Below are 18,656 nucleotides of genomic sequence, written 5' to 3'. Positions count from 1 at the left end.
TGGTGATCGTCGAGGGGACACTGAATAGTGCACGGTACATACAAACCGTCATCGAACCTATCGTTCTACCATTCCTAGACTGGCAAGGGAACTTGCTGTTCCAACAGGACAATGCACGTCCGCATGTATCCCGTGCCACCCAACGTGCTCTAGAAGGTGTAAGTCAACTACCCTGGCCAGCAAGATCTCCGGATCTGTCCCCCATTGAGCACGTTTGGGACTGGATGAAGCGTCGTCTCACGCGGTCTGCACGTCCAGCACGAACGCTGGTCCAACTGAGGCGCCAGGTGGAAACGGCATGGCAAGCCGTTCCACAGGACTACATCCAGCATCTCTACGATCGTCTCCATGGGTAGCAGCCTGCATTGCTGCGAAAGGTGGATATACACTGTACTAGTGCCGACATTGTGCATGCTCTGTTGCCTGTGTCTATGTGCCTGTGGTTCTGTCAGTGTGATCATGTGATGTATCTGACCCCAGGAATGTGTCAATAAAGTTTCCCCTTCCTGGGACAATGAATTCACGGTGTTCTTATTTCAATTTCCAGGAGTGTAGATGCTGTAACTTACCAAATGGAAGTGCTGGTATGTTGATAGAGACAATAAAAACACACACACACACACACACACACACACACACACACACACACACACACACACAAATTTCAAGCTTTTGAAACCCAAGGTTGCTTCATCAGGAAAGAGGGAAGGAGAGGGAAAGACGAAATGATGCTCTTTGCATTTACGTATGTCTGCCTGTGTCTGTATAAGTGAGGATGGATGTGTGTGTGTGTGTGTGAGAGAGAGAGAGAGAGAGAGAGAGAGAGAGAGAGAGAGAGTATACCTGTCTTTTTTTCCCCCTAAGGGAATCCGCTCCTGGGATTGGAATGACTCCTTACCCTCTCCCTTAAAACCCACATCCTTTCATCTTTCCCTCTTCTTCCCTCTTTCCTGAAGTGTGTGTTTGTGTGTTTTTTATTGTCTCTATCAACATACCAACGCTTTCGTTTGGTAAGTTACAGCATCTGTGTTTTTAGATATATTTTTCCCACGTGGAATGTTTCCCATAAGAAAAAATGTACTGTTTTGACCTAAGGATACAGGGGCTTCTCATTCACATGTACAATGAATAATGCAATAAGTCATACTTTGGAAATTTATATTTTTGGATAAAATTTAAAGCTCACAGTATAATATGCATCTCATTCATAACACATGTCAATGTTGTATTTTGTGATGAATATACGACAGATTCCCCCCCCCCCCCCCCCCCCCCCCCCCCCCCCCCCCCCCCCCCCCCCCCCCCCCCCCGTCTACAGCAAAGCCCCATTATGTGTCCGAATCAATTTTTTTTAAAATACGGGAATGAAATTCTTATTTGGACATACTGCAAATGTACTTAATACCTCAGCTCTTAACAATAAGCAGGATGTTCTCTCCAACAAATATGAAAATTGCATATGAATAGAATGGTACAATTCCAACAAATCAATGTGGTCGAATATTTGCTGGTTGCAGATGGATTTTCATTTCTCAAAATTTCTATACTGTGCTGATTAATCTCACCAACAGACTACTGACTGACAAAAAAAAAGTAACAATCTGAAAAACACTGCCCACTTTAACACTAACCAGACTGCAGCACTATATCTGCATCGTATGTCGTGGTCCAGCGAGCTATGTGTGGCTTTCAGTTACACAACCTTAAGATCAGATAATATAAAGAAGACAAAAGAAACAAGACACTACCATTTAAGAAATTTCCAGGTCAGTGTTACCCTGAACTGTGTTTTTCTAAGGATTCCAGTGTCTAAACAAATCTTGATCATTCACAGTAATTTCCAGTAATTAATATGGGCAGCAACTCATTTTCTACATTCATATGAACCAATCTTCTATGAATTTTTATGTCCTTCACAAATCTGCTGTGAGGAAGAAAAAGTTTGGGGCTGAAGACTGAATTACTTTGTGTAGTAATAATAGTTTTCCCTTTTGCCGGAGCCCTTAAAACCATTTCTCCTACCACTCCTATGAACTTTACGTTCCACTTATTCCCCAAAACAAATCTAAACATTTCTAATGAACTGTACTAAGTTGAGTGTAATGTTTCATCTGCAGCTATAAGTGAGGAAAGAAGTTTCATAAGGTGGAATACTGAAAGAAATGGAGTGGAAAGAAAATTTGTTAATGTATAGCAATGTTGAACTTCTGACCAAATAAAATCACCACAATTGCGTGAAAACTATATCACATAAAAATTATTGTCATAACTGGTTGCAAAACAACATTTTTCACGAAAGAAATAACTGACTTATTTTACCTTGAACATAATGAATCTGTAGCCATTAAATTTGTCCTTTCCTTTCTTTTCTTCAAGTGCTAAATATTTAACAAGCTTGTCAATGTTTCCTTGTGAGGAAAAGAAAATGTCAACTTCTTTTTCTCCATCACTTAATTCTTCATGTGATCTACTGAGACTGGGTTGATCTGAAGATGGAGCATATACTTGCAGTTCCCTGGAACAAATGTCAAAAGTAAAGAGTAAATATGAAACTCTCTCCTGTTCTTGTAACTTTCCCCTTTCTTTTTTCACACTTCATAAAAACTGTCCTAACTTGAAAACTGTAGTTTTATCACCCTACATCACTAGGGGAACCAAATATCTGGCACGACATCATGTCAGCCAATGTGATGCCATTCCCCAGAGTGTGCTCATCATTGTGAGCACTCTCTGACGCATATAAGCTGGCCGAGGGACCGTCTGCCTTGTGATGCAATCTGAGGTGTATTCATGAATGTGGTATCAGTTTGGGTAAGGTGTTTATATTGTGGACTCTAATTATTGCAGGCAGAACTTTGACATGACATTGGAGTGGACTTTGCTTTGCTTTGGAGAATGGACTTACAACAGTTTGCACTGTTTCTGCAGAGCAGCTGGTGTATATCTCTTGTTGTGAATAAACCCCAGTTAGTCATCACCAGTTTCATGTGTAACTTGGCTTTTCCAAAAAGTAGTAATGACTCGGGACCCATGACACAAGCAAAACAGACTTTGGAAATCTTTGTAATTAAGCAAGAATGCAGGTTTTTAACCATGGAGTACTTACAGCAACTACTAAGGTGAACTCCACAGGGTTATCAGGAACTAACGACCCTATATTACAGGCAGTGCAAGCATTAGTGAATGTATCCAGAACACCTCCTATGTCACCCATGTTTCGGCTTTTCCACCATTTAATGAACAACATGAAGAGTGAGATGCTCACTGCCAATGAGTTCAGTTATATTTTTCAGCTTCTCAAATTTCTGATTCGGAGAGACTGAAAAGGTCATGCTCTTGTCACCTAATACATAAATTGTAGCCATTAACGAACCCAGCAGAACTTCAGTTGTCTTGAATATTTTCTTTGTTGCAAGAACATTTTTCAACAAAAAGTTGGTTACTGCAGCAGATTTAGAATTCTGGCACCAAAAAATTATATCGCTCCTGCCTTAAGCCTGTGTATTGGGAGAATGACTTGTGCATGCACAGTGACAGACGGCCTGAAGTGAGTTCAGTTGAGTACGTAGTTCTAATTTTCATCTGTCAGAGGACAGCGGTGGACAGGACTAAACAGAAAGAACTATAATGTAGTTAAGAATTTTGACCACCAGAGTCCAGTAGTGCAGAGACACATTCAAGAAACTGGTCAAGAGAATGTTTTTGTGAATTGTTCTCTTTACTTCATGAAGGCTTTTTTGTTTATTTATGTTTGTACAGTTTTGTATATGATTTTAGCAGTGTGAATGATGCAAGAAAGTAGTCTAAAGTAAATATGTAGATCATTGTTTTACCGATGAACGCTGTACCAACTAGTGCGAGAAAGTTTTAAGATAGTGTGAATCCAGACGAAGGGGAATTTTGTATTGTAATATGTTAAGTACGTTTACGGTACAAGGAAAGCTAATTGGAGTGCAAATGAAAATAGTTAATAACAAAGTATAAACAAAATATCAGACTGTTAAATACTTATTTCGGGAAAAGTACAGTTAGAAAGTGCGCTATTTGTTGATTGGTTAGTCATGAAAAGTGCAGACTAATGCGGGAGAATAAAGTTTTTCTATTGGACTTAAAGAAAACTGACCAATCAGAATGGAGTATTCTTCGTGTGTATTCTCCCTTGGATGCATAGAATTCTTATAGCAGTCTAAGGAAGTCAGAGCCCAGCCTTTCAATGGTATGGTCGTGTGTAGTATGTGCTCCAAAGGAAGTTACAATTTGCCAGTCTTAGTTGTGTTACTTGTTTCAAAAGTGTTTTAAAGTGAAGGTATATGTATTCCTGTGTTTTTTTCGAAAGTACAGATTTTTTAAGTAATTTTGTGTATGAGAAAAGATAGTAATTCCATGTGACATGTTGAACAGATCTGCAACTAAAAGCTACAGTGCAATAGACACCGATAAATTTAATAACATGGCAGGCATTTTCATACCAAAGTTTTGCCAGTATTTCTACCTTTCATTCAAAATTAAGACCTTTTCCCAATTCTTAGAATAGTACCATTGTATGCAGCCTGATGTGAGTTGCAGTACGGTACGTTTCTGCTCGGTTTTCCTACCGGCGATCTGCTGCAACAAGTTCACAGGTAGGTGCACATAAAGGATGAACATAACTGTGCCGCTGCAAGGGCCAATCAATCTTACACAGATTTGGCTGCCTACCAACATGGGTTAAGTAGGAACTGCAGTTTCGAATGTTTTTGCAGGTAGAACTAAACAGTCTCTTTAACCAGGGAAGTTACAGTGTGGCTTATACCCGACTCACAAGTGAGAAACCTTATATTGAGGAAATCGCTTTACTTCTTTCTCTGAAAGAAGTAAAGCAAATAGCTCAAGCCCGTAGAACTACTCACACAGCCCAAATTTTGTTTATGACTGAAGAAAACGTGGCAGTAAGCTCACCAACACAGATCGTGCGGGTTGTCACGACATCTACAGTGGGACCCCCCACTGATCCGTAGTGCACACCGGCAGTGACTGGCCACATCAACAACAGTACCATTGCCCCTATTGATGGGCAACACATCACAGGTACAGCAAAAAGAGACATTTGGAGAGGTATGTTTTAGCAGTTCTGATGCAAATACAACTTACTCTACAAAACTGAACCATATGAGTACAGACTTGTCAGAATGCAGTCATGAAAATGTACTTAGATCTGTTCATTGGCAAACGTCCTATGAAGTTACCACTGGACATGAGTGCTTATGTGTCCTTGGTTAAACCAATCCACTTACTTAAATTTTGGGCCATTGGATTTGCAGGCAGCGATGACGTCTTAAGGCACATAGAAGCCATCAATGCCTCTCAATGCCTCTGGTAAGAAAGGTTCCAGTTTTACTACCAACCACATCACTCGTCCGGCAAATTTTCTGGTGGCTGCTGAACCAAAAGTGGACAGTGTTTTTGGAGTAGACTCTTTCCACACTTCTGGATTTACGGTTCACAATACAGTGCACACAATGAAATTCAAAGGGCCTTGTGCCATCTCTAGGACTCGCTGTGATAGAAATGCTCAAACTTCTCACTTGGCTTAGGGACACCAACTGATGTCAAAGATCACATAATTCGTAAAGCAATGGCCGTCCTACATGTCTTCAAAGATCGCCCAGTGCCCTTGGCTTTAAAGATGACTTCAAAACAGATATAGACAGGCTCACTCACGAAGGCCTATAGTCAATGGGCCACTCATCTGGTAACAGCACAAAAACTCAACAGCACCTAAAGTTCATAAATTTAGACAACATAGCCTATGGAGAACAGTGACCTGATGCAATAAACAAATATTATTGTGATCTTGATGGTTCATTCTAACTTAATCACCTACAGTATTTGTGGTGATTTTAAAGTAACGATATACGCAGAAGCTGAAGTGAAAACTTTCCTCTAATGACACTCTGCAAAATTAGACAACTCCTTATAAAATTAATGTCACAGAGGCATATTTTCTAAACAACATCACAGGCTTACCTAGCACTAAATACACCACAGCGGCTTTACTGCTATCATTAATTACATTTCAGAATCTCTTTTGCCTATGCCATGTTTTAATAATTTATGGATCAATGATTACAAGGTATTCCCAAATGTGGCGCATACATGACTGTATTTTGGTTAATGTTGCAACCTCGGACGATCACTTTCAAAACCCTGAGCTTCTGTTCAAAAAACTGGAAATAAGAGCGTTTAAATGCAACCTACGCAAGTCATCTTTCATGCAATCTTCTCCGACTTACATGGATACTGTCAGCAAATGTGTTTCAAACTGAGTTATTAGTAATTATATATAAAAACAAAGATGAGGTGACTTACCGAACGAAAGCGCTGGCAGGTCGATAGACACGCAAACAAACACAAACATACACACAAAATTCAAGCTTTCGCAACAAACTGTTGCCTCATCAGGAAAGAGGGAAGGAGAGGGGAAGACGAAAGGAAGTGGGTTTTAAGGAAGAGGGTAAGGAGTCATTCCAACCCCGGGAGCAGAAAGACTTACCTTAGGGGGAAAAAAGGACAGGTATACACTCGCACACACGCACATCAAGTTATTAGTAATGAAGAAATAAATTAAAATGTCATGTTTGATGCAGCAGTTTTGCTGCATGAATAGTGAAAATACAGTAAGCGATAAACCTTTATCTTTTCATCATTTCATCATTTTGTGGGGAGTGTCAGGGAGAAAATATTTTACAAAGATTTGAAATTGTGTGCACAGTTTGTCAAAATCACAGGTGCTCTCATTCTCAAATAATGGATGAGGATATCTGTGTATTTCCTTGTGACGCATCGTGCTTCTTTTTCATCCCCACCACCACCCATCCCTTTGAGAGGTAAGCAGTTCTTCACAGACAGCAAGTGATACCTGTACCATGCCGGGTTAAAATCGATCCAGTAGTTTAGGAGGAGATGCTGAATATATATACATACATACATACATACATACATACACTGTCATAAGATATACTGATTCATAGAGCGTCTCTCAAAAGTGTATCATTTTTGGTACATTTTGTCATAACCAAATTACAGAAAACATCATATTGGTGGTTAAAGAATCTTTGTATTTGGTTGTTTTCGTACTATAACTTTCTTACTAGCCAAGTATGCCATTTCAAAGCAGTGGCACGTTGAAGATTTATCAAAAACGCATCATTCTTGGTATGGTTTGTTATAATTAAATGTCAGTTAATGATGAATCAACAGTTAAATTCTTCTGGATATTGTAAGATAGTTGAACGTAATGCAAGTTCATGTGGTGTATTGGATAGAGGAGAGGAGCTATGAAGTCACATGTTCTTGTGATGGCTAAAATTCTTCAGTGTATTGTACCATGTCATTGTATAAAGTACTTTAATTATAAACTTGACCTGAGGACAGCCATTGTAATGTGGTTGAAATGTCGGTTTTACAGTTTATAATTAAAATATTTTATACAATGACTAGGTAAAGTGCCCAGAAGAATTTCAATCATAATAATGCCAGCTACGGAAGCCTGCTCAGTTGCGTCAAATGTTGTTGGTTTGAGTCCCGCTCTCTCATTGCCTCACCTTCACATTTTTTAAAAGATTCTGGGACTTTCTTATTAATTTAAGAAAAGAAAATTCTGTAATATTTAATGTTATGTATATACTGTATTTGAAATTATGAATTACCTCGAAAAGAGTGACCTATTGACATTTTGTGAACAGGGATTTAGGAAACATCGGTCTTGTGAAACACATTTAGTTCTTTACTCACAAGAAGTGTTGAGTGCTATCGACAAGGGATTTCAAATTGTTTCTGTACTTCTAAATTTCCAGAAGGCTTTTGACACTGTACCTCAAAAGCAGCTTGTAATCAAATTGTGTGTTTATGGAATATTGTCTCAGTTATGTGACTGTATTCATGATTTCCTGCCAGAGAGATCGAAGTTTGTAGTAACTGACGGAAGGTCATCAAGGAAAACTGAAGTTATTTCAGGCATCCCCCAAAGTAGTGTTATATGTCCTCTGCTGTTCCTTATTTATATAAACAATTTGGGAGTCAATCTGAGCAGCCATTTTAGGTTTTTGCAGATGAGACTGTCGTTTACAATCTAAAAGTCATCAGAAGATCAAAAGCAACTGCAAAACAATTTACATAAGAAATCCGTATGGCGTAAAAATTGGCAATTGTCTTTAAATAATGCAAAGTGTGTGGTCATCCACAAGAGTGCTACAAGGAATCCATTAAACTTCGGTTATACGATAAATTAATCAAATTTAAAAGCCATAAATTCCATTAAGTACCTAGGAATTACAATTAACAAACAATGTAAATTGGAAAAAACACATAGAAAATTTGTGGAAAAGGCAAACCAAAGACTGCATTTCATTGAAAGAACACTTAGAAGATGCAACAGACCTATTAAAGAGATTGCCTGAACTATGTTTGTCCATTCTGTTACGGAGTACTGCAGCGCAGTGCGGGATCCTTACCATATAGGACTAACAGAGTACACTGAGAAAGATCAAAGAACGACAGCTTGTTCTGTATTATCAAGACATAGGGGGACAGAGTGTGACGGACATGATACAGGAGCTGGGGTGGACAGCATTAAAACAAAGGCATTTCTTGTTACGGTGGGGTCATCTCACAAAATTTCAATCACCCACTTTATCCTCTGAATGCAAAAATATTTTGTTGATGATGACCTACATAGGTAAAAACAATCATCAGAGTAAAATAAGGGAAATTAGAACTTGCATGGAAAGATACGGGTGTTTGTTTTTTCCATGCGCTGCTTGAGAGTGGAATAATAGAGATTGTTGTGAAGGTGATTTGACGAACCCTCTACCAGGCTCTAAAGTGTGATTTGCAGAGTCGCCATGCAGATGTAGCTATCCTTGGTCATGGTTGATTCCTTTTTTATTTTCCTTTTATGTTTCGCATCCCGCAAATGACTATTGCTGCTATTATCACAGACTTTGAAACAAATCTTTGCCCTTGACATCACCCAAACCACCTTTATTCTGATAATGTGACAGTGTTTACCTCCTATAACACTGAACAGTTTGCATCCATAATGGGATTAGACACCGCACTGTGCCTTTTCTTACCTGTTGCTTTACACAATTATCTTCTGGGACAATACAACTAAAGAAAATAAATAACTTATTTATCAAAAAGTGAGCAATAATAATACTGAGTAAAGTACACAACCGCAAATCTCTTCAAATCAAGAGGCATCTCCAAAGATCATAGACCCTTTAAGCTTGCTTCCCAATATATTTACTCCCTAGTAATATTTGTAACTAATGATAAAAAATTGTTCCTCCTGTCTCAGATTTATACAATTATATGTTCCTGTTAAATTTTTGCGTGCTGACTTTGGCTCCTTGTATTGATGCTGTGGTTTTCCAAGAGTTTACAGACATAATGCAAAAAAAAATTGTGAAAGCCATCATATTAAAGAAATTCTATTCTTATAAATCAACTGATTATACAGATTGGGGAAGAAAAGTTTTCCTTTAGTTGTTTGGCAAGAAACAATTTTCTGGGTGCCCAATGGCAAGGTCATCAGTGCCCTTGTGCTTATTAAAACAAACCAATGTGGAGAGGAACTAAAATTGAGATACACTCATGTGCTCGGAATGACCACACATTCTCGATATCTATTCGACGGCAAGTCCACCAAGTTCCGCTGGTCGGCAAATAAAATGCAGTCCAATAAAATGTGTTGCACCGTGATCTACTAGCCACAGGCACCACACATTGGAAGATTCTCTCACCATAGTAAGAATCCGTGTGTCATAGGACTGTGGCCTATGTGAAGACGAGTAAGAAGGACCTTGTCTCCATTGACATGGCTGAAAGGAAGTACCCCATGGCCGAGTTGTGAACTGGAGGACACGGAGCTTGTTATCGGTCACTGCCAGCCTTTCGTCTTCCCTTCGACACATGACTTCGTACCTCAACGGTGAGGTGATAGCATGCAGGGGGATAGCACTCCAAAATAACTGAGGATCACGACACACCTCCTTGGCTGCTTGATCCACCCTTTCGCTCCCCGCAATTCCAACGTGCCCAGGTACCCAGCAGAAAGAAACCTCCTTCCCCAGTTGTTGTAGTTGGAGGAGGGCATCCTGGATATTCGAGGTTACTTTCTCTGCTGGGTACAAATGTTAGAGAGAGTAAAGGGCACTCAGAGAATCTGAGCAGACAAGAAATCCAACACTGGGAGAACATCCCACCTGCTACAGTGCTGCAAGATCGCATATAATTCTGCGTCAAAGATAGTAATTTCTGGGGGGCAGTCTGACCTTGAGGACATGATCTGGGAAAAATGACAGTGCAACCAACAGAGACCCCTGCTTAGACCCATCCGTAAAAACAGCTACATGGTTGCGGTGCTCAGGTAAAATGTCAGAAAATATCACATTAAAAATGGAAGCAGAAGTGCTATCTCACCTGTACTGCGCCAAATCTAAAATCACTCTGGGCCTCTCCAGTAACCAGGGCTACATTATTAACACCCTGGATTTGGAGTCATTCTGGCTCCACACTGAGTGACCCAGCATACAAATCCCAAATGGCATTGTGGCTCGTGATGGTTGGAAAAAAGGCGCTCCAGAGACGGATGAGCAGCAGTATGGTGCACGGGTGAAGTTGGAGCTGCGAGGAACTTACACTTGACTCAGCTGGCGCCAGATCCTGATGGTAAGTGGCAGTTCCCCTGCCTCAGCACAGAGGCTGGGTAAGGGACTCATCTGAAAAGCACGCTTGGCTAGCCGAATCCCCTCATCGTGGACAGCATCAATGATCCGTAATTAAGAGAGGGCCTCGCTGACCCACACATGGTGCACCCATAGTCCAGCCATGAACACATGAAAGCCCAACAAAACTGGAGGAGACGCGCCCTGTCCGCTCCCCAAGACCTGTGGCTAAGGCATTTGATGATGTTCAGTGCCTTCAGGTTTCTGGCTTTCAGGTCTCTCAGGTGTGGCAATCATGATAATTTTGAGTCGAAAATGAGGCCCAGAAATCTTGCAGAGTCTCCAAAACGTAGGATGGTGGCCCTCCAATGCAAGGCCGGTAAATTAAAAAGATGACAAGAACAATTAAAATGAACACACACACACACTTACCGCAGAAAACCAAAAACTCATCTCTGCAGCCCATTCCTCTAACCTCTGCACCTTAAGTTGCTACTGACGGCTCTCCATCGCAACACTGGAAGAGGAACAGAAAACAGCAAAATTGTCCACAAATAAGGAGCACTGTAAAGGACTCCTTACTGTGGATGTGATAGTGTTTATGGCTATGGCAGAGAGGATAACCCTTAAAACACTGCCCTGAGGAACACCATTCTCCTGCGCAAATTGATGAGACAGTGTGTCACTAACTCGGGTCCCAAGAAACGGCTGAGACGGAAAGAACGTATGAAGATGGGGAGGTGCCCACAACAGCCCCATTGATGCATTTGAGTGAGAATACAGTGTCTCCAAGTAGTGTCATATGTCTTACTGATATCAAAGAATATACTGATACAGCCACCCCTAGGAGGGTCAAGTTGTCGACAGTGGACCGAAATCTTCAGAATCCACACTGAGGGCGGCTACAGAGTTGCCTGGTCTCTCACAACCAGACCAGATGACAGTTAACCATTTGTTCCACGGTCTTTCCTATGCAGCTTGTAAAGGCGATACTGCTGTAACTACTGGGAGAAGTACGGTCCTTTCTTGGTTTCAGAAAGTGTATTAGAACCACCTCCCTCTATGAGTTTGGGAAGTTTCCTGACTGCCAAATAAGATTAAAACATTTGAGGGAGTTTCCTTTGACACCGCTGGCAAATGGCGAAGCATGCAGTACTGGATTCAGTCTTGACTGGGTGCAGTATCAGTATTCTCAGACAATGCTGATTCGAGTTCCCACGTGGAGAAAGGAGAGTTGTAGACCTCAGAACAGTTGGATCTGAAGTCCAACTTGCCCTCTCGACAGTTGCATGGTAGCAACTAAATGCTGGACCCTGGCTTGCAAAATGTTTGACCAACATCTGTGCAATGTCTCTGGGTGTCATTTGGAGATGCCCCTGTTTCAGCACCATTGCTATTGGTAAATGACTGCTGTACTGTTTCTCCTGGGTGGTCTTGGATTTAAAAAAAAATGTAAGCTAAATATTACAATAAATTTTATAAAGAACTGACAAGTTACGCCAAGGAAGAAGAGAGAGAACTACAATGGACAAGTTATTCCACGGACTCTTGCACTTCTATGGATGAAGTATCTTTCCTTTGTCATTCACTTATCTTATCTGCTTGGATTTGGACCTAAGAGGACACTCTTGTGTAAAGCTCATCTTGCTGTACCAGCTAATAATGTAAGTTGTACTTAAAACCAAAAAAATATAATAGTTATTTTGTCAAAAGAATTTGTGTATGTGGTCAATCAATTTGTAATCTGTTACCTGGATTGTCCTAAGTAGATATGGGCCTTAACAAAGAATTTTCGTTGTTAAGCACCATCTTAGAAAATCTTCAACATTTTTCTTTTAGCTCATCTACGAGACCTGCCAGCGGTTAGGACAACTAACTTTCTTTCAGATGCTATGAGCCCGGTGGCTGCTGATAATATTTTAACAATTTTTACTCACAGCTTTCCTTTATATAACAAGATAACATCCCACGCAGAAAAGGTCTGGTCACAGGATTCCAGTTCCATTATAGGATTTCTTTTGTAGATGCTACTCTTGTTATCTTATACTGGGGAATCAAGATGAAACCACAATACTAAGTTACATATTGCAGTAGTTTACATCGAACAGACTTGTGATATATTCTCTGGTGCGATAAGCACACGACTTCTCATGAGCCTGGAATATTATAAAAGGCGTTGGGTAAAGAAGGAAAGGACAATTAACTATCGATGATTACGTAACTACTCTGACAACTGAGACAGTTTATTAATTACTGATCTGTGTCGGGCTAACGTAAAAGATATTTCACTAGTAAGAACATTCGTGTGAGTCATTTGCAGAAAAGTGTTTTCAACCACTACTATTGAGTCATTAAGAATACGAATACATTGGCAGACTGCTGTATATTTTTTACATATCACTGTTTTTATATTTTTACGTTACACTGCGTTTACCGGATATCCTCCTCAGGGCTTCCCACAATTTTATAGAACAAGTGGAACGAATGATGGGAGTTCAGGAACTCTTGCCATGACCGTTTTTTTGCTCTCCTTGATGACACTGTCCTGGATGGCGGAATGGCACTCTTCTGTCCCCCAAGGTACAGGTCACCTCCTAAGAGGGCTTCAAAGGAACTGCAACACCACCTGTGCACTGACAAATTCAGGTGCTAGTGCTGACAGTAGCAATCTCCGTTGTGTAGTGGTGTCAATTTTCAGGACCAGCTGCTTCAAAATGGAAGAAAAGGAGGCAGCAAACATGGGTGGCTGCATGGATTAGTAAAACTTCTTGGCTTCACCATATGGAATGCACTTTGTAATTTTGATCTCTTGGATCTTCTGTTCCTCAAGCAAAAACTCTGCAGTCCCTGCTCCACACAGGGTTATCACCAGAGCAGTTGACATACTTTTTGATGGAGAGGAGCAACCAACTCCATCATGGGTGGCTTTACCACGTTTCCCACAAGTGGCTTCTCCTTTACAGCCAAGAGCAGTGTGGCCAAAGTGTGGGCATTTGAAACACCGCATTGGATTTGGGTAATAAGATTGTACACTTAGGCATAGGAAACCTGCCTTCACACACTCTGGTAGTTTGTGGCTGTAAAAAGTAAGGATAAATGAGTCTGATTTTACGAGATGGCCATTCACCCATTTCATAATGTGTTGCACATTGACAATGCCTTCCCGGCACCATTCGGCTTTCAGTTCTTCTCGGGGAATGTCAGCTAGATACCTGCAAGTCACACCGCCTTTGTTGTAGTTCAAGGTGTTGTGCAATTCAGTTTCTATTGCATACTCCCCAAGGCATTGAGCTTTCTGAAGGTTTTTCACTTGTTGGGAGCTAAATGTTTCGACTAACAAGGACCCATTGCACAAGCGCTTAACAGATTTTAAGATGCCAGCAATGTCTTCTAAGCCTTTCTATATGTAAAATCACAAAACTTTTTCAAAATTACTCTCTTTTCTTTTCCCATTCTGCAAAATGCATTGCATTCTGTTACTACTGACTGAATCAGGAGGACTGGCTACACGAGTCCTTGGGGTGTTGGTATCTTCCAGAGGGCCACCCTTTCTGCTGGGAAGGGAAAAATGAAATTTCTGAGGATCAATTTTGGTCCCACGAACAGCTAGGGAAATAAGGGTCCACTCAGACAGGGCCCCACGTACCTGAGTAAGCTTTATACAACTGAGGTGTGACCAGTTCCCCAGACGTTGCCTGCTAATGACTGTTCCACCTCAACAGCCATGCGTCCTATCAGTGTGCAGCACACCTTGAGATTGAGTGGCTTTTCTTTTTTCTTTTTAATAGTGGTTTATTCCTTCCTTGTGATCTGGGCAGTCAAGCCAAGATCCCCATTCCCTCAGACACACAACATTCCGCCGCCAAGCTGCACAGTGGTCCCTGAAGCATGTCCAGAGCTTATGGCGACAGAGGACTGGCAGTGCTTATAAGTTCCCAGCTCAGAAACCCCAGGGTCGCCAAGCCCGTACTCAGCAAACAAATGCTATGCCCCTTAGGGATTGTTCATTATAAATATTACTATAATCATATAAACAATAATTAAACAGAAGAAGAAAGAGTAGCTTTCACTGTTACTGAGCAAGCAACAGATTTTTTTTTCTGATATCCTGCGTAAGTACAAATAGCTTGTACTAGTTAGACAAGAGACTCTGTTAATTTATACATTAATTCCATTTCACATCACTGAAGATTCTCCTTTCTTTAAGGGGACTTATGAGGCAGAATGAATGAATGAACAAATTAATATCAATGCAAAATCAGCACTGACACCAGAAAGGATATGATGGTGAACAGCTTAATTACAGCTAACCACTGGTTTTTGTACTTGACTTTGCAGAGGATCAAGTGCTTAAATAAATGCCCATAACCAATTTAATCAAGGTTAAGATCGTGCACTCTGCTCTGGGCTTCGCCTTCCATGGAGTATGATCTGGCTAGTGCAGTCTTCTTTGAAGAATTCCAGGCCAGCACATAAATCAAACATAACAATGTCAGCACTATCCAAGACACATCAGTGGCTAAATGCAGAAACCAGTTAGGAAGAGTAAATTTGTATGGAGAAGTCTAATCATTGCATTGTAAATCATTTCTTTTGTAAATGCACCCCGCTGCATCTAAAATTACACTGAGGTGACAAAAGTGACAGAGCATTGGCAGAGCTGTTATTTGTACTCAGGTGATTCCTGTGGAAAAGTTCCCGATGTGATTGTGGCCACACGACAGGAATTAACAAACTTTGAATGTGGAATGGCATTTAGAGCTTAGATGCATGGGACATTCCATATTGGAAATTGTTAGGAAGTTCAAATTTTGAGATCCACAGTATCAGAAAATTAGAGAAATCACCTCTCATCACAGATAATGCACAGCCATTACATCCATTTAATGACCAAGAGCAGCAGCATTAGCATAGAGTTGTCAGTGTTGGGAGACAAGCAACGCTGCACGAAATAATCACAGAAATCAATGTAGGACATACGATGAATATAACTGTTAAGACAGTGTGACAAAATTTGGTGTTAATGGGCTATGGCACCAGATGACCAATCATCATCATCATCATCATCATCATCAATGTACCACGTCACTGGGCCACAACAATCTGCGATTGGTTTGAGGAACGTTCTGGACAATTCAAATGAGTGATCTGACCATCCAGATCGCCCGACATGAATCCCAGTGAACATTTATGGGACATAACTGAAAGGTCAGTTTATGCACAAAGTATTGCATTGACAACACTTTGTCAGTTATGGACAGCTATAGGAGCAGTATGGCTCAATATTCCTGCAGGTGATTTCCAATTATGTGAGTTTATGCCACACACAGTTGCTGCACTGTGTTAGGCAAAAAGTGGTTCAACACTATATTATGAGGTATCCCGTGACTTTTGTCATCTCATCTCAGTGTATATTGTAACCTTCTGCACCAAAAACTCATCCAACTGAGCATCTCTTGTTGCCTGACTGAAAATATCATCTTGTTTGTGTCTCCCCTTTCATGTTTCAACATTTCACACAGGATATCCCCCAAACCATGTTATAGTACAGCTACTGGAAGGAGAGGGGGGGCTGTGATGGAGAACGACAGTCACAAGGGCTTCTTTTTGAATGGAACTGTCACTCCGATGTAGAGAAATGACATATAGTAGATAAGATTTAGATTTACTTTTTGATCCAATTGACTCCTAATGAGAAGATCCTCCAGGATGTACAAGATGTCAGCAGAACAAGAACACACAGTAAATACTTAGAATGAAAAACAAATATAAGTATGTTAACATATCTTCCACAGAGCCCAAATGGAATGATTGTCAGGGATGAGGAGCGAGTTAGCAAATTTTTAAACATATTTTAGATTAAAAGGTAATAAGCACTGAACAGAAGACTCATTTTACAGCACGTATTTACAATGATCTCATTACTACATTGAGTTTGTACAGATATCAAATTGTACTAATATTCACATTATTTTATATTATTAGTAAAATACATACACCCAGTTGTTTCTACTAAGAAATTCATCAATGTAGTAGAAAAATTTGGCCACCAATAAATGCTCCTCTTAAACTGAACTTTATTGACAGTTGAAACTTTTTGCAGCTGCTGTTAAATTATTAATTTCTAGTACTGATTCCTTGTACAGAGCTGCTGGGTTGAAAAAAGGAGATGTATTTTTAATGATAAATTTCATTAAGGAATAAATATATTGGGAAGCAGTAGTTAATATCACAAGTTCCCTGAACAGGCCTCTGCAAGATGTTCTTGAGTTCACGCCACAAATAATTCTTATAATTTTATATCTGGAAAACTTGGCTTGGTTTGATGAGTTACCCCAAAAAATTATCCCATACAACATTACGGAATGAAAGTAATTTTAGTATGTCAGCTTTTTCCATTTTTATATCCCTTATGTCTGACAACATTTGCAAGTAGGGAATAACAATGTGCAAAGACTTTCAGTGAAGTCAGAACGTGTGTGTGAGTAACTCAGTTAGCAGTTTGGATTTCAGTTTGACACTGTTTTAATGACAGAGGAAGTTTTATGTAAGTAGTTAATTTATTTTACATTGCATTTGAGGAAAGTGCAAAGAGAAATCACGACTGCCATGTCATAAGATTACTACTGAGTTCCCCAAAACTCTTAATAAATCACTAATGGTTCAGAAGAAAAAGGAAGAGCTGTGTAATGCTAAGCATGTGATCATTTCTATCTGTAAGGGCTGAGATTGAAATGGATTTGAGCAGCCTACACTTTGTATCATCCACAACGCAAAATTATATGAAATGAACTACTCAATAAAGAGTAATGGAAGTAGACATCTGAAGAAAAACACACACATAAAATGCCTATGCTGTTTAAATGCAAACAATTTCCCTTTCAGACATCCTGCTTTATCAAACAGCCAAGTGAAACAAAACAAAAATACAAGTTCTGATTACATACACGAATATTATATGAATTTTAAAAGAGCAAAGGGACAGACCATTGATGTTACAATCATCAGATGAGAAAATGATCTCAGATTGTAGATCACAGAAGGAAACCAACCATTTCATTTCCAAAATAACCCCACCATTTGCCAAATTCAATTTTGACATAGTGTAAATTCCAGATGGGAATAATACAACACTTTCAAAAATTACGTTAAGAGCCACTCTACATCAGGCACTAGATGACACTAAAAAACATAAGACTAGATATCTAAAGTATCTAAAGGCCACCTTAGAGATCCCGGTGATGGCAATTTTTATGACGGCTATATGCATACTCTTATTTTTTATCTTATTTAAGTAGAACAACATCACCAATAATGTCCATAATACTTACTTTGGCCAAGAATAATAGCCATGATACATATCATGAACGTATCTTGGTTTATCCCATTCTTCAGCTGTCAGTGGTCGCATACTTCCATTATATTGAACCCACGCATTGTCATCTCGTTCTCCTGGAATTATTTTACTCTCCAACTTAATACCATCCTTCAAAAGGGAGCGTGGATCAATAACAATTTTTTTATGTGGGCGCTTCTGCTGCTTCAACAAGAAAACTGTGCCTCGTATCGCAATCTGTAACCAAAAGTTGCACTGTTTGTTTGGCAAATTATGATGCAGTATATAGTAATAAAATCAAAATTGTAATTTCTATATTCACATTTTGACAGAAAAAGTTAGCTTTTTGAAAACTTAGGCTAATATAAATTACGGTATTTCATAATGTTTTCATTAGCACGAGCAACGAAAATTCTCCAAGTGTGTTCGTTTCCACTCTCTTTCACTGCATAATGAATGTAACTTCTACAAACAATTTAATCTGAAGCTTCCCCGTAATAGCTATGATCATATTTGTGGATTTCTACATCAGTATGCACACTGAGTATTACATTAAGTTACATGACAGAGGACACCTTTTACATTTTAATTTACAAAGTTTTTTTTGTCAT

At 39.8% G+C, this 18,656-nt stretch overlaps 1 protein-coding gene across 1 annotated transcript in view; it reads right to left on the bottom strand.

Annotated features, from left to right (window-relative positions):
• LOC124794649 (proteasome activator complex subunit 4-like) overlaps nucleotides 1–18,656 on the bottom strand; it is a 228,268-nt gene that overhangs the window by 83,235 nt on the left and 126,377 nt on the right. The window contains exons 22-23 of the mRNA XM_047258171.1: nucleotides 18,041–18,282; nucleotides 2,320–2,515 (exon numbers count right to left, since the gene is read on the bottom strand). Coding sequence (XP_047114127.1) covers nucleotides 2,320–2,515; nucleotides 18,041–18,282 — 438 coding nt within the window. The remainder of the gene's footprint in view (nucleotides 1–2,319; nucleotides 2,516–18,040; nucleotides 18,283–18,656) is intronic.

Source organism: Schistocerca piceifrons, chromosome 4 (genome assembly GCF_021461385.2).
Source record: "Schistocerca piceifrons isolate TAMUIC-IGC-003096 chromosome 4, iqSchPice1.1, whole genome shotgun sequence".
Taxonomy (NCBI): domain Eukaryota; kingdom Metazoa; phylum Arthropoda; class Insecta; order Orthoptera; family Acrididae; genus Schistocerca; species Schistocerca piceifrons.
Note: the sequence above shows the minus strand (reverse complement) of the source record. Positions and strands in the feature narration are given on the sequence as shown.